The 18458-nt window shown below is 30.2% G+C and overlaps 1 protein-coding gene across 1 annotated transcript in view; it reads left to right on the top strand.

Moving 5' to 3' along the window:
• The first annotated feature begins 1260 nt into the window (after positions 1-1260).
• Positions 1261-18458, top strand: part of LOC100166850 — a 58422-nt gene continuing 41224 nt past the window's right edge. Inside the window, exons 1-3 of the mRNA XM_008189352.2 lie at positions 1261-1822; positions 4697-5200; positions 8327-8403. Coding sequence (XP_008187574.1) covers positions 1299-1822; positions 4697-5200; positions 8327-8403 — 1105 coding nt within the window. The 5' untranslated portion in view covers positions 1261-1298. The remainder of the gene's footprint in view (positions 1823-4696; positions 5201-8326; positions 8404-18458) is intronic.

Raw genomic sequence — 18458 nt, 5'->3', positions numbered from 1 at the left:
TTATAATAACATGCTCACATGTGTTTTTTTTTCATCGACGCAATTCCGTATAGGTACGCGTACCCTGCACCTACTTAGATAGGTACAACATATATTATTATCAAATATTATGTTATATAACGTATACCGTAGAGTTGATTTTTTGAACGCGTATCGGCGTATCAGCCGATATCTCTGAAAATGTTTTGTTTTAATACACTTAAATATGTATACCTAACAACATAATGTTTTTAGTCCATTCTCTATTATTGTTTTATTATAAAAATAATATTCAATCGATTTTTTTATTTCTAAATGACAACTTATATTGGTAATTATTATTTTAATTTCAAATATTCGTAAACTGTACAATCCTTGAATTTGTATTAATGTGCCATACGATTGAATTAAAAATTAGGTATACCTACTATTTTAAGTTAATATTTGGCGAGTAAAATAAAATGGAGTGATCTAAAATCTATTCATCTATTTTTATTTTCATAAGTTGACTTATAGTTAATAAACTATTCATCCTAGTTATTGTATACCTATAAATGTATGTGTTTAAGTGGCCAATTTGAGCAGATATAAAATTAACGCTATACCATTTCACTTGACCGGTTTCTGGTGGATTTTAAAGGTGAAAATTGTGACTGTGATAATACTACGCTCAAAATAAACTATAATCGTTTGATAATTATTTGTATTTCTATAAATACTATAATACTGAATATAAAATATAAATCATACGTAACACCTTAGTTTTCTAAATCTCTCCTCCTTGGCTGATCGTTATCAATCTCATAATAATTCCTATCTTAGAAAACTATTTTTCAGTTCTATCTCCTTCCCTTCTTGACGCTTGTACTTAGAAACTTAGATCCCAATCTAAATCACCAGTAATAATTTTGTTTTGTTAAGCCCCCATTGCTCAACCAGTTACTTAAGAAATTAACCTCTTACTATACAGGACGATGAGCTCACCTATGAAAACCCGTCATTCTCAAGTTTAATATTTTAATATACATACTTTTAATGTTGTATATTTAGACACTCACACTATTCGTCTGCATGTCCTAGGCATACGCCTGTTATTGTTATTAAATAATAAAAATAATAATAATAACATACAGTGAAATCTTCGAAAACCCGACACTCCTGTTTGCTGAAATGTTATCCGCTGTTAGGAGGGGTTCGTTAGCCGTTAAAGGAAGTTTTACTGTAATATACAATCATCAAACCCATGTAAGGTACGCCCTTAATTAAATGAATTATAATTTGTTTTTACTATTTACAGAACTACAACGCACACCACCGCGATGAGTACAGTGGCTGCCAAAGACTTTGTGACCGTCGTATCGGTGGACGGCGGTGGCCGTGGCGGCGTTCAGCCGACCGAAGATTCGTTTGTCACCGTACTGTCCATTGGTGAGGACGCCGCCGCCGACGGTTCGACCTACACCGCCGCCGAAGAAGTACTTGTCTACCGCCTGCCCGGCGAGCGTTTGGGCTTCGGTTTGCGGTTCGACGGCGTGGACACGTGCAACCGGCTGTTCGTCCAGTCATGCGCCGATGGCAGCCCGGCGTCCCGCACTCAGGCGTCGTGGGGACCACTGGCCGCCGGCGACGAGATCGTTCGAATCAATGGTCGGCCGGTGAACAGGCTGAGCCGCGACGATTGCGTCCGATGTCTCAAGGAGTCCGGGCTGGTTGTCAAGCTGCATATGGTCGACGGCCGGCTGGCCATAAAGGCACCGCCGCCCGTGCCTCCCCGGAAACAGAAGAAACCGGAACCGCCCCCGCCGATTGCATCGTCCACCCTATACACGGACGCCGTTGAAAGGCAAGTATCCACGTGTACCCTGCAAGTGGCCGTCCGGCGTCATAATATAGTATAACTTAAGTTATGAAAAAAAAACCCATTTAAAGGGGGGATGACAGTTGAACACCCCTAACTTTTATTTTTTAGTTATGGGCAATTCAACTTTTTTTTAAATAAAATCTGCTTATTTTCTGGCGTATTTTCAAAACTTTTCAACTTTTTATTGTTTTTTTTTAAAAAATTTTATTTTAAAGTTATCAACGAACATGCGCAATCAAAAATTAACATTTATAAAATTAAATCGCATAAAACTCCAAATAACGCCGTATTCACTACTGTTTTTAATTTAAATTTATTATTCTATAGAATTCTACTTTTTTAATTTAATAAAAATAATTTGTAAATGTCTGGTTATTTGATTGTGTATTGATAATCTATAGTTTTAAAATAAGAAAAAAATACGATAAAAAGTTGAATAGTTTTGACTTTTAAAGATACATCTGTAAATGTGCGGTAATTTCGATTTGTTTAAAGAAAGTTGAATTGTGCTCATACCTAAAAAAAATAAAAAGTTCGATGCACCATTTAAAGGGGTTTTTTCAAAATTTAAAGTATACTATCATATTACCTTAGTCGGTCACTTCTTCACGGGACACATTGCATATACATATTATATCATAATTCATAATGCGAATAATGAGTATAGTATAATATTAGGTTCTATATCCAAAGCTACCTATGTAGGGACGTTTGGAAGTGTATTGTATACCTATAACGTGATGTTTTATCACTAATACCTAATAAGTTATTGGTGACTTATAGTGGGTAGCCAAGAAGGATGATAGTGAGGAGACTAAGCGCATCTTTCCCCACACATTTGAAGCCGCAGTTTCGCCAATTTTCTATTTCCTTGTGTTTTCATTTTATTATGTTAATGCTTTGAAAATTGTATTGCATATATTTTCATATTAATATGAAATGGACTAATTCCAGCAATTCAACTTATTTCAACAATCAAAACCGAATAAAGGCATACGTTTAATAGAATTGGCATCAGACATAAATAGGTATCTACAAAATAAATAATCCTCATATCTGTGATACTAACCAATAATAATTCACTCTTTTATTGTACAAGTCTTCATTAAATTATAATATTATTTTTCGCAACGTTTTTTCTTTCCATGAGAAGTGAATGAACAATCTCAAATTCTCTACTTTAAATAAAAATGAAAACATATACATAAAATTGATTATGTCAGTAAAAATACTTAAGTAATATATTAGAAATTATAGGTACAAACATCATAAAAAAGAAATATTATAATATAACAATATCAATTAATAGTTAAGATTTTGTATTATTTTATAATTATTAAAAAACAAAAAAAAAAATTAATTCACCTCTTGCCTCATATTTTATGCAAGTCATCCAACTAGAACATATTAATATATAAACCAACGGGTTATTAAGCAAAAAGTGAATAATATCATATTATAATATTATTAACTATTATCTGATAACATTTCCATAATCCATTTATATTTAGAGAAAGGAGGTACAAAGATGATGATCGATGATTAATTTCTACTCATTAGTAATGATTGATGAACACAGTGATTATATTATACATAGATAACAAAACTCATCTAAACAGATACAAACTTATTATTTATTGAGCCATGTTCAAAGAATTGCCCTGCAGGAATGACCATGTTGATTATTATATACGCGATACCATCAAGCGTCGAAGGTTAATTAAAAAATGAAACGTTTGTGCGATAGGTACCTATAATCTTTTAATTTCCCTCGCAAATCGAAACAATTAGCATTATAATTGGATATCTATTGGAATAATGAAATATATTCTCATCACACGTGTATTATAGGCGTAACTTCACAATCTATACGAGTATACCTATAACAGTTTTTATATTCAATTATATAATATAATATATCATATATCATTATACCTATTCACAGACTGTATAATAAGGTATTGGAATATTTTAAAAATGAAAATAAGTACTAGAATTTCGTCTTAGAACGTTTTTAATTTTCAATTTAATGATTGCATTCATAATCGCAAGTGGCTGCACATTACTATTGTAAGTAGTAGGTTGTAGGTACCTATATATTTATGAATGTTTTTAAAAATTTGACTAGTCCGCACTGTCTTCAATTCCGAAATTTAAAACCAACGACGGCATTTGCCCATATGATAATAAAGGTTATAATAAAGTTGAGACCGGTAGTTAATTTATTTTTATTCATAAGCATAAACAAAATTTAAACTTATGTAATAATAAACGATTTGGATTACTACAATAATTGTTAGGTAATAATTATTATTACCTAACAAAGCTTTTGAAATAACGATTCATCTATAGGTAACCATGTGTTAGATACATGACAATTTACGAAAATGCATCGTTTTGTATGCTATGCAAATTATTTTCTAACAATTATCATAATATATGCTATAATTACTATAGTAAATGTTATAACGATTATATTTATGTACCTAGTTTATTGTTCGCTAGTTGTTGGCCATAATATACAAGTAAATAACGTTATAATTAAGGTTAAAATAATAAACTCACTTTGGGGTAAGTTCATAGTGACCTATCAGCTATCTTACCTAAAGTGTCTATTATGTTATTTATACTTAAGTACATACTTATAAAGAAATAATGTTACATTAGGAAAAACTAGTATGTATGTATTGGTACAAGTACAACACTTATTAATATATTTAAAAAATATCACAAAATATAATTTACAACTTATAGTAGCCCCTTTGTACCGTCGTTACTCCTTCTTATACATATATAAATATATTATAATATTATTTAGTATAAATTAATAACCATAAAAATATGTCCATGTTACAGGTTATTCGTTTACCACGGTGAATCGGAATCGGACGACACCAACAGCAGCGTTTCTACAGTGGTGTCCAAATGTCCTGCTGAATTATCCGTTGGCGAAGACTGCGCCGGTGGCGACGGCATGATCAGTGGCGGCAGCGACAAAAACTGCGTGCTGGACAGGGTGCTAGAGCCGTTCATGCAGCTAGAACGGGAGTTTTCATCGAGCGCGACCATTGGCGACGATGTGGGCCTATACGAGAAGCTGGTGGCCGTGGCCGAAGAGGACCGGCTGCCACCCAAACCACTGCCTCGGAAGGAAGTGCGGCCGCCCAAGAAAAAGCCGCCACCGCCTCCACCACCGCTTCCGTCTTCGCCACCACCACCCGCTTACCGGTTGCCGCCAAGGCTTGTCGATTTCGTGCACAAAGACGAACCGACACAAACAGTCGTCGACGCAGCCACTGTAGCCGGTGACGATGTCTACGCCAACGAGAATGACGATGACCACGACGACGACGTTTTCGCGTAAGGGCGCAAACCGATAACTTCCTACTCACCCACCGACGGCGGGCCTACCCGTCTCATTGATTTAAAACCTAATTTTTTCAACCCTATTATTTATTATTATTATTTATATTTATTTTTTTGTCATCGAGTCTCTACTACTATCTATACGCCAATGTGTTTATGCTGGTTAAGTTCGGGCCCAACCGTCGACCGATGTCCATATTATGTTCCTAGATCGTGTCACGAAAAAACCCCGTTACTGAAAATTCTACGCTTATAGGTATTTAAGGTGTTCAGTGTTCACTAAATCCGTGTAAAAATTGTGCAATCAAGGTTTATTGCTCGGGTTCTACGCTTGCGATTAATTATTATTATAATTATATTTTATTTGCTTATAATATTTCAGATTAGTTTAATATGACTATAATATATTGTATGTTACGTTTCAGCTATTATATTTTATACAAACCTATCTAACGATCATATAAAAACATATTTATACATATATTTAATTAGGTAATTAATAATTCAGCTGAAAGTAATGTTATTATGTACCTACCTACCTTGTATATTTTTCAAATAAGGTAAATTTATTCACTATTGATATATTTTTAAAATCAGTATAACAATTTTATATTTTATTGTTTTATAAAAAAAATAGTCACTGAAACCTATATTTTTTATGATTCATTAATAGTTAAAAATGTTTAATACATAATCAAATGTATATTATTTTATTATTTAAATTGTATCTCAATAAGAATAGGTATTTTATATACTATAGTTAATTAACTTATTTCACTCATTATTCCACGTAAAATAAATTACCCCTATACACTGCAAAGTACAAATCGTTATTTAACGGACATTTTTTTAGGTTAAACTGTTAAAGATATTTATATGACTTTATTTGTAAGAAGAAAAAAAATCATTAAATTTATTTGGATTTTAACTGATGTCTCATCGTTAAAAATTAGATTTTTAATTGTATTACTTAATGAAAAAAAAAATAATAGATACTATAATCTTGAACGATGACAATGTAATTAAAATAATTTATAGCTTTGTAAAAAGATTTAAATATATTGTTTCTAATTTAAAAATATAGCTCTAAAAATGTACAAGCCTTATTAATTGTTTCACATATCCCGAGTATTATTTCCAACAAATTGATTTTTCGCAATTATAAGTAATTTACAGTACACAAAGTTACTAAATGTGTACAGTTAAAAACTAAACCATAATTTAATAAATTGTCTTATGTTGTAATAAGAAAACTGTTAATTGGTATTTAAGCGAAATGGTGAATTGCCTTCCACCCAGATCCCATTCCCCTCTGAAAATAATATATTTAGAACTTGTGTATTTTTGTATTACGTAAAACGTATTTTCTTTTTACTTTAAAAATCATAATTTTAATAATGTAACTTGAATAAAGAATTGTTGGCTATGTTAGTCAATATTTCTAATAATTTATGACGTTAATTAATATTTAGTACAGACATTTCTTTTTACAATCATTTACTAATATCTGATTTATAAATTAGATATTCAATACATTTTTAATCATATAGATATCTTAGGAATTATAATATATAACACATTTCATTATTTTTTAAACAAATTAAAACATTTTTTTACTTGGAAAAATTGTATTCAATTTGATTTTGGCTTTAGTTTTTAATATTATTGTTGTATGATAATAATTTGCTTATTAATCACTCATTATAATAAGTTAAACGTATTAAATAAAAACTTATAACAATACATATTATAATAAAATAGTTGAGTTAAAATATCCAACTCAATCATATTATAGAGGTGAAATATCCACAATCGGAAAGACTAAGGGATAAAACTACTTAAATTGTATTGAAGACGGTTTTAAAAAAGGTTAGGTTTTAAGTCTTCGGCGATTCTTCTTAATTTTCATAGACTAATTCAGTTAATGTATCAATTTTTAGTAAATACCATAAAAGGTGTTCGTTTCATATCCAATTCATTGTATTATACTAATAAGTAATAAATTCTTTAAAGGATTATTTATTTAGATTAAAACGGTGATTAGTACAGAATAACAAACAACAATATGTCTTATAATATTATCATACTGTATAGTGTATACCTTTATGGTAATTTTATAAGAAGAATGTCTTGAGAACGGATCAAACAGTTATCAATGTTATTCTTATAATCTTTACATTAAAATCTTAACACATTATTATGCAAACACTAATCATTTAGCGTTTAGAATTGTATAATAAATAAATAATAATAATAATTATAAGATAAATGTGTTTTGTTTGAACTAAGTTTAATACGTATCGGAACATAATATGGGTATTAGGTAGGCAATTACAAAAGAAACACACAAATTTGCAATATTCGTGTGAAATTCATATAATGTGTTGTCCAACAAACCATTTTTACTCCATAAATTTTACACTGACTCTGCATTATTTTAATATTATAATATGACATCCATAAACCCATTCATATATTATTATAATCAAAGGTGGGCATTAATTATTTAAAGAACCCATTGTACCAACTTAGCTATTTCCAATGCATTAAAAAAATAAAACGTTAAGTCAAAATTATGTTTGTAAACTAATTGATTTATTATTATTATTTGTTTGATCACACAGTGTATACAATGGTATGAAGTACAAAAAAATATTCCTCGATTTAATCATTTAATTAACACAAGCGTGTAATACTTACCTTAACCCTTAAACTTTAAAGTATAAGAAAATAACATAAGAAGGAATAATATAGAATGCATTTGTAACATAGTATTTGAAAGTTGTACAATCACTAATTATCTGTCACCCAGATGGTAATTTGAAATAAGATTAATTAACGTTAAGTTAAATGTTTTTATTACTTGCCCGCTTTTTTTTTTAATATTTCCTATACTCAAATCGAATAAAATTATCGGATGGGTTGCAACGATGGTGCAAATATGTGTGATCTGCCCCTTTAACCGCGACCACCGTGTATAAGTGTTTATCTACTCGCCGGTGGAACGGCGACCATTAATATATAATATTAATATATTCGCAGAATCGAATATAACATAGGTTTTTATTTATCAACAATTTATCCAAACTTTTCTGATAATCTTGAACGTTTATTTTTCAGAATTGTCGCCAATGGGTTTTATCAGCCATCGAGTGACGACGAAATAATAATGGCAGATCAACACGATCCGATAAAAGGTAAAGACACAATATTATAAATAATTATAATATTATACTAATATAATGAACAAATCAAACTAGTTATTATTTTAAGAGTGGTAAGTCTTACAAAAGTAGGGGAAAATCTTACGAAAGTTGTGAACCTTTATGCAGTGGTTTCGCATAAAAAAGTTATTATTTTATAAGCCAAACTCGAAATATTAAAAAAAAAAAAAAACGTTATAGGTACTTAAAATGTTGAACGGAGCGATGAATTTATTAGTTATCCGTAGAAAGAAACCTTTTATAGTAGAAAAATGTTCCGATCATAAGGTGATGGAGGTTTTTGGTAGAAAATTGTAGCTTGATAGTTTGTACTTAGTACTTATGGAGCCAGGGAAGTCTAAAATAGAATATTACAGATTCTTTTCAAAATAATCAGGAAAAACTTTTTATTACGAAAAAACCAAAACTTTTACACAAAGTAGTTTTTGATGAAGAAATTATTTTTGTTTTTTACTGTAATTCAAGAATGAACAATCAGATTTGAAATATTCAACATCGAATACTATAATTTTAATAATAAAATGCTTCAATATTAGTAAAAAAATAACAATAAACATATATTATAGTGATATTTTTGAAAGAATTATTTTAGGATGACAGATCGTCTTCACTTAGAATCGTTTTTAATTGCATACAATTATTTATCATTGAATTAAAATGTAAAAAAAACCCATAAAAATGATCTACTAATGCCGAGGTACATTTGTATAACAAATGCTAATGAACGGTTACCTACTTCTCAGATTTTTTTTATGAAAAAAAAAATATTTTTCGAACCGTTGCCCGTTGGATACTTACATCAACCACTTGTTTACGTAAAAACATCACTTTGTATTTGTATTTTAATAATAATAATATAATGTACATTGGACGAGATTAAAATGTCGTTACAGGACTTAGGACAAGATGTGTGTGTGTTTATCGTTATTATTTAGTATTGCAGGCGTAGGTAGGTATATTATAGACAATAACAATAACAACAATATAGGAGATAACGCTGTAGTACACAGATCTTAAACAGCGGACCGTCGGATCATGTGTATCGTCTAATAATATTAAAATAATAATAATATTGCAGTTTGTATATCGACTGCGCTGTAGTAATAAGACGCGCGTCCGGTAACGTTGTTTCGCGATCCAGACCGATACGGTGGCCACTTCACCTCACTACGATAATAACATATTATATTTAAGTATTGCGCGTATACGTAATAACTAATAAGTAATAATAATATATTGTATTACACATTATAGTACCTCTATCTATAATATACCCTACACGCGCTCGCGTTCAACAGTGATTTATAACGCGTACAAGACGATTATGACGACGGAGTACGCTAGACGGATACTAATTATCGTCACAGGTATGTGTGCATTGACTTATTCAAAGATCAGTGTTTCTATCATAAAAAAAAATAAAAATTGTCAGTAAACCCAATATTATATAATTATATGTTTACAATTTATATATTGTAGGTATACTGTTTATATATAATTTATATATTGATAATAATTGATCAATGTCGCTTATATAGGTTCAGATGTAGTAGTTGTGCACTTCGATATTCTTGTCACGTGTCACACAGTATTTGGTTTACGTCCCGCCGCGTATAATATAACGACTTCAACGAAATGTTTATAAAATCATATAATAGGTATATTAAATTATATACAGATATACTCGATAAAAAAATATATAAGTATAGTATTATTATAGGTATTCTACTAGTTTTGCTTTGGGAGGAGCTGTTTATTTGTTATACATTTATATATATATAAATTCGGTATATCGATAAAATATGAGCTATAAAAATTAAAATAACTCCTTAAAAAATTCTAAGCAGTGTACATTATTGTGTGTGTATAACTAGGGTCTAGAACTGTTGTGTCTTATAATTTTTTACTTACTAAAAAATTCATAAATGCCTTAAAAATCTTAAAATATGAACTAGGTATAAAAATATATTTAACAATTTATTTCTCCAGCCTAAAAAATAATATAATGGAAACGTGATGAACAATGGTGAATTATTTTTCAAAAACACTTTAAAATATTAAAGATACTAAAATAGTGTATACAAGTTAGTTATATAGTCTCTTTAATTATTTGTAGATATGAAGACTGTGCAGTTCTGTGAGTACAACATAATATCTATATGACGCGTTTGACACTATAATGTAATATATTAATCTTGACCACCTCGTATCTCACCAATCTGCTGGTTTTTATTACAAGTTACAACAATACATTTTGTAGGTACTACAACTTCCGTTCATTTCAAAAATAAATTGTAATAAATATTCTAAAAACTAGAAAAATGCACTAAAACCATCAAAAATTCAATAAACAGTTGGATCTGTCAACAAATATGCAAAACAAAATATCGTTAAAAGAACTAGGATTCCCTAGCACACATTTTCAACTTACGGACTAAGTTTTAAAACAGAAAAAAATTACATTGCATTAAAATCTCAGCCCTAGTCATGACTAATAATATATTTAATTAACCTAGCCCAGCCTAACTTAACCTAACCTAACCTAACCTATAATATGTAGGTACTTATTTCGTGTTTTGGCTATTTTATTTTTATTGAATAAAAATATAACGTAATCGATACTGAAAATAATCGTTTAAAAAACATCATAACAAATATAAAACGTTTAAGGTTGAATTTTTTTTAAGATCTTATTTTTTTTTTACTTTGTTAGTCTATATAATATTTAAGAAAATTATATAAAAACAATTATTATAAGACGAGTATTATAAACTGGGGAGAATATAATATAAAGAAAAAAAATTTTTTTTGCTATTGTCATAACATAATATATAAACAGTAAACAATACAACTTTACCTACATCTTAGTATCTTACAAATTCATAGTAAAATTATTGTCAAATTCAGTGTTTTGAACTCGCCAGACGGCCGCGATCGCGTTAGTACGGATCATTAAAATATTATACCTATATCGTACCTATATATTGTAAACGAGGTTTTATCTCGATTATTATAATGGTTTTGCGAGGTTTACTCTTGTCGTTATAGAAAGTCACCGTTGCACAGCTGAGGTTCGTTAAAATAATATTATGTGTATCGATCATCGTTTTGAACGCCGGCCAGGTACCTATCTATACTATAGATGGAAAAAAAAACGTATTAAATTGATGAAATCGCGATGAACGCAATCCATTATTCCGCCGTATACACCGCAGTGGTATATTATTGTGTATAATATATTAATGTAGGTACACATACCGATGACAAGAGGGGGGGGACAAATATACTAAACGTGTGCAAGTATACGATCTGGTCCTTATTATATATATACCTATACATTATAAATATTATATATGTGCATGCATATATATTATATTTATATATGCGCAACAGGAGAAGTATTTAAACATTCTTGACCTGATTTAGCGGAGCGCGCAAACAAAAAGGCGCGATCACTATAATGCATACATGTACATAAATATTATTTGTAAAATGACATTATGACGTGCGTGTTATTATGCGATATAATATAATATAGTGTACCTATCATTGCCACCAGATTTTCGAATCCTGCGATCCAAATAATTGTACAACTATAGGATATACGGAAACGGCGATGAGTGATGTGTGATACAACTTCCTTGGGGTGGGTGGCTGGGTGGGTATTATAAATAAATAATATTGCGGTGGGGTTGAGATGTCAAATGTATATTAATTGAGGTGAAGCCACCGGCCGCTACTGCGATAAACGGGCAACGGCACAGCCGCTGGTTATGTTTATTATTTATATATTCAAATGGAGTTGGACTAGGTGGATGGGCCAAGTGGTGCCAATCTATTATATTTCATGTTCTGCTGAGGAAAAAATAAAGACCCACCTACTTAAATTAAATGTCTGTATAGTGTAATACAAATTCTAATATTGTACTTTATACTACCATCATTGTTAAATTATAATAATAATGTTTAACACGTACAGATAATTTATTATCACCCACCGACCCACCATCCCCCGTGATCCTCCCATTAAAAAATACTTCTAGGGAATTTACCAAAGTTGGTTCCTGAAATCGGCGCCACTATAGATGGGCCCTCACTTGAACTTGCAGAGCTTTTATTTTTAACAAGAGAGTTGGATCCTTATATCTTTCCATGGGCTTGTGCACCATCCCGCAGCAGACTGTAAACCAGATCTTCACGCCAATTCTATTCTCGGCCATGAACAATGTTTTTTTCTTCAGGGGACGATGTTGTATTATAATCAGCTAGTATTCGTTCTTGAAATTACATTGGTTGCTTATTATTTCTTTGGACAATTTGAGCCGTAAATTACTTCAGGTTATATTATATAGGTATATTGATATATTTTTATGTAGACAGAAGAAGAAATACGAGATTTTCAAGGTAGAAATCGGAGTGTATCGATACGTATCGGTCATCACATATTTCGAGCGTTTAAGAATTTACATGTTCGATGTACCAGTGAAACGTATACCGTATCGGTCTCGGAATAACATATTTTCTGTTGGATATACGGCTATACGAGTCGGTACGTATACTATGTATACCGACACACAACGAATTTTTCTTCCCTAGCAGATAGATCATCTGGTTTACGTGAACTTTTCGAATTCTTCAAATGAATAAAAGAATAAAAGTTGTTTCATGCATTTAAATGCTAAGGGGTGACGGGGTGGCCTGCGGGACATCACTGTGGGGCCCGGGTCGTGCAGTTGCGTCCGTCTGCATACGATTCGCGTTCTCCGAATCTTAGGGTTGGGTCGATCACAGAGAGTTTTACACTTGGACTTCGCATAATTTCGAATTAATAATCATAATAATATCTACAATATGACTTTTGGGCGGGTGTGCTTAAATAACGGCGACAACGGGCGAGATATATTTTAATATATTATATACGTACGATCTTAAAATAATAAAAACTCTATTGCGAAATCTTCGGCGTACCTATGTGATATGTCCGTACCTACGTAAAAATAGGCACGGAACTGCTGCAGCGTGTCCCTCTCGTCCGGGGCGGCAGTTGGCATATATAAGAATATATATATATATATAAATATTATACGATGTTGTCGTGGGTGGTCCGAGTGTTTCGTATATCGTATAAGTTTATATACATGCGTATAATATAATATACACCCGCAATGGCGTTGCAAAACACCATACGTATGCGAGACTTAAAAGGGGATAAAAAAAAAATAAAGTAACAACAGTGCCAGTTGGCCGTCGACACCGATGACCTCAAACTCGCGGCACGCACGCACGTCGGTGAGTCCAATAATATATAATATAATATCGTTGTTTATTGTGCATATGTTGTGCAGTGTACCTATATTACATTTATTATATTATTATATACGAACTCATAGTTGCCCAAGGAGTCTCGGACAACCCGTTCGCGGGATTAGGTGTGTGATGTATATGTGTAAGGCGCATGTCCGAAGTAAATGCGATACGAAAATCAATTATTTCATTTTTTAAATAATAATAAAGGTATAATTTTATTATTATCCTCGAAAGGTCGTCGCAAACAAAGAGAAACTCGGACGCGCAAGTGTGCAACGATATAATATAATATATTTCATCTCATGCGTGGGAATATAATTATTATGTATTATATACATAATATAATATTATTAAATATTTATATTCACTATAATCATGTCATATTATATTACGTCCGTGTAAACGAGACGATAATCGGCCTATCTGTAATTAATTGAGTTTTTTTGTTTTGCATTATTTGTATAAAAATGAACAACTTATTCTAACACTAAATTGTTCTCTAATTTCTAAATGTTTCTTATTATTATTCTAAAAATGTCCACACACAAGTATTTAAAATCGAAAATGAATTGCTTATAAAAATATAAAACTATGTATTGAGATTCGGCGAGATGAAGAGGTAACGGAAAATATGTTTTCTTAAAAAAAAATTAAAATTAAACAATTCGATTAGTTTTGTAAAAATATAACGACGCTATATAGGTATACCTATCTATTATACTTAAACAAATTAATATTAGGTATATCAAATAATTCAATTTGTTTTATTTATAAGAAAACACTCAGAAATAGGCGATAAATCGCACGAGTGTGCATCGAGTGCAATACGTTACAATTTTATTGTAACACAAAGGCACGAGCGGCATATTATATTATAATATATAACGCGCCTCTTGCTGTAGCTGCGGATCGGGTTGCGGCTACTGGCGCTGCTGACATCATACGTATATATAATAGGAACACATTTATCATCTCGACCTAGGTTCGATGTATTATATCGATGAAACTCTCCTCGGGCCTCACAAGTCTCGTGTCATAATAATTTTTTTATAATATTTATGTGCATATTACGAGCGAAACGGCTATGGGTGCTTATTTCCCGGGTAAACTGCTGTCAATATGTTAACGCAATTTTTCTGACATCTTGGTCGAAACGTCGTAATTTTCGAAACGAAAATAAACCATAATTTATGCATAATATACGATTATATAGGTACCTATATTATTGCCGTATACCGTTTAAACATTTCGACCAGATCGCGTCATTAAAATCACGAGATTTCGTGTAGGTACACAATGATACGCTTTCTTTTCGCTGCGTATCACCATCTCGATTTAACTTTTTTTCCTTCACGTCGAACCTCACCTCACGAAAAACGATTAACTGTCGCATTACGAAACTACGAAAGTGCGTCAACATTCCAATATTTTTTTATATTTTCATTACAGTGAATAGTGATATGGTTTACTGTGTTCATATACATATTGTATTTTATCTTAGAATAAAACCCAAAATTGTTGTTCCAACGAATTTCAAATACATTAATTGTTTTATTTTTATTTATAAAATTACAAATTACATTGTTTTTATACATGTAATTAAATGGCCTTATCTCAGCTGGACTCAAATTAAATTATTGTCTATTGATAATTGATAGGTTTTCATGAAATGCCCTATGCCCTGTTATTGTGTATATATAATAAAGCGGTGTACCTATAGTATCTACAATGAAACTGTACTGGCTTAACCATTTACACATCCCTTCTCGTCAGTCGTCGGAAAGAGGTTCTTATAAGTTGACGACGAATTCACCGCATTGTGATTCGCACTTTAACATAATGCCCTTACATTGTATAATATCATTATAATGTATATGTTTAGTACAACACATGTGAACTGAATTTTAACAATGAAATAATTTATCCTAATCCAATCTGCTATAGCGACTGATGTTGTAATTTATTGGACGAAGGTCAATAAGCCCCCGGAAGAATTTTCATTAGGCGCAGGTCTAGACAATACGCTGTTACTTGTTATGAGTGTTATATTATCTTATAATATCAATATACTATATACAAGATTATACAAAGTGCATGATCGACGTAGAAAACTAAATAATGATAATATTTTAATTTTCATATCTACTTTAATTACCTAAATTAATAATATATCTAATTAGTAAATACTAATTATGTTAAATTGATAACTGCACTTAAGTGCGCGGCCTGTATTGAAAATAAAATAAAACAAAATATAATATGTAAAACGTATATAATAATATATTAATACTATCATATTATGTTTTACATTATATATAATATTATATTAAATGTTATACTCACTCTATCCCTGAAATAGAGTTGTTCACATTTCGACGGTGATTATGTTTCTTACGACTCGTGGCCGCCACGATATATTATAAATTTGACTTGAATCTTGCAGGTACGTACCTCTTGAACATTTCCTCAAATCTACCACACTACAATTATTTAGTCGAATCCAAATTCCCTTAGTTACGATTTTATTCGTTCTCCTTAAATTTGAATTATATCAACCCCCTATACCGTTTATCTTACTATAGGTTTCTAGTATGCTTTTGTGTACCTGCCTGTCACGCGCATGCACAATAATTTACATTTATAATTTTAGTACCTACCTATTAAAATGTATCATTCAAATTTAGTTAAAAACATTCGTCGTACAGTCGTAGGTATTACATACATTATCATCCTTTCTTTACCATAAATATAATTTTCAATGTGCGACTGGGAGAATACCTAACCTATTCAAAATAGCCACCGCGGGTGCCACCAGGAAAACGTAGAAACCCTGGTATGGGAATGTCAAGGAGTATTTCACCAGTCAAGGATTTCATAGAAAGTTTGTGGTTTTTCAACTTTTCTGGAATTAAAAAAATATATATATAATTTATAAATTAATAGCTCCCACAATCAATAGGTATATTTCAAAAAATAATTTAGGTAGGTCAACTAATTAAAACAACATTTGTATTAAGCTTTCAATATTTGATTTTATCAAATTGTATTTAATATTTGTCTTTTATTCTTGATATTATCTAGCCATCCGGGTTTCCGAATAAAAATAAATAAATAATATAAATATAAAAAGTATATTATAATATTTAAATTAATGTATGTTATTATTATTATTATTAACTATTGGGCATTATAATTAATACAATTTAATTAATTTATACTTATTTAAAAGTTGAATTTAAAAAGTTAATAATTTATTTAATATAATATTCAGTCACAACCGAAAATATCTATTTTTAAATTCTAACTAATACTGATCAATGGTAATAATCTTTTTTTTTTAATTGGTAAGGACAATTAAATAATTTGGTATAAATATCATGGAAAAGTCAAGGAATTATTTTAACTTGAAAATTGTGGAAATTGTATTATTGTAAAGTTTAAACATGGTTATTCCCTAAAATAATAAATCTTATTTTTTAATTGAACACAAACATTTTGACGGTAATCATACTTTAAAAACGTATAATTTATATAACTTTCATTGAATTTCATATTTTTGATATTATATATAACATAGGTTATGTATGTATGTATTATATAGGTATAATATGTAAAACCAAATTTGAACCGGAATACTTGAATGTCACATGGAATATTACAAACGTGATTATAATATTGTTAGGTATAATTTTTTTTTTATAGCATATAATATAATGAATAATCTGGCTCCCATATAGGTATAGGTAGTATATCTCTGTAGGTACATAATATTATATAACTATATTAGCAAAGGTTGAAAATTTAATTTTCAAATGTTTTACATTTAATGTGAGTAAATTAATGGAAACAATTAACTTACGTTAGCTACGTTAAAATCCAACGTTAAGAATTTTATTTTAAGCTTAAAGATAATAGTTAACAAATAATATTTCAACTCTAAAAACTAAAAGTTTAGACGGAAAAAATATTTTATTTTTTTAAATTACCATATACGTACACGTACCTATATTTTACCCTAGTGCAACTTTCAATTATTTTAAATAATATAAGTATTGTTACAACTTACAATATACTTATTCTTAAACTAGTTCATTTAATAACATACCTAATTAAAACATTTATAACTACCGTAAATTGGGGTGACTTTGATAAATGTTGTTGATTCTTTTTTGTTCTTTTATGCATAGTTGTTTTAATACTTATGTTACAGACTTAAAAATAATGTGATTGCCTCAAGTACTACTTTACAAACATTCCCAAAGTTTTTTTTTTTTCAATGAACAGTTTTTTTTAAAATTATTTTTTCAAAGTAGCTATCAAAGTCATACGGCATTTGGGGTGAATTTGATACACCTATTTTTTTGTATGTTAAACTAATGGTAATGGTATGAAACCTATCAATGTCACCAAATTTTAAATTTGGTCAACTACTTTTTGAGATATAACTTAGTATAATTTAGTATCATATCACTTCACTAATTCATAGAAAAAAAAAACATTTTACTTTGATTAGTGTTGCCATATTCCACTGTCAAAGAAATAATTGGATAAAAATTAAAGTCACCCCGTATTATCAATGTCATCCCAATTTACTGTAACTAGTTAATGCCCACGTTTGTGACTATTATATGTGCTCTTTTGTCCGTATTGTTTATACATAGTGTAAAATATGTAAATATATATAGGTACTTGATTATTTTCTATAAGAACGTATACATTTT

Source organism: Acyrthosiphon pisum, chromosome A2 (genome assembly GCF_005508785.2).
Source record: "Acyrthosiphon pisum isolate AL4f chromosome A2, pea_aphid_22Mar2018_4r6ur, whole genome shotgun sequence".
Lineage (NCBI taxonomy): Eukaryota > Metazoa > Arthropoda > Insecta > Hemiptera > Aphididae > Acyrthosiphon > Acyrthosiphon pisum.
Note: the sequence above shows the minus strand (reverse complement) of the source record. Positions and strands in the feature narration are given on the sequence as shown.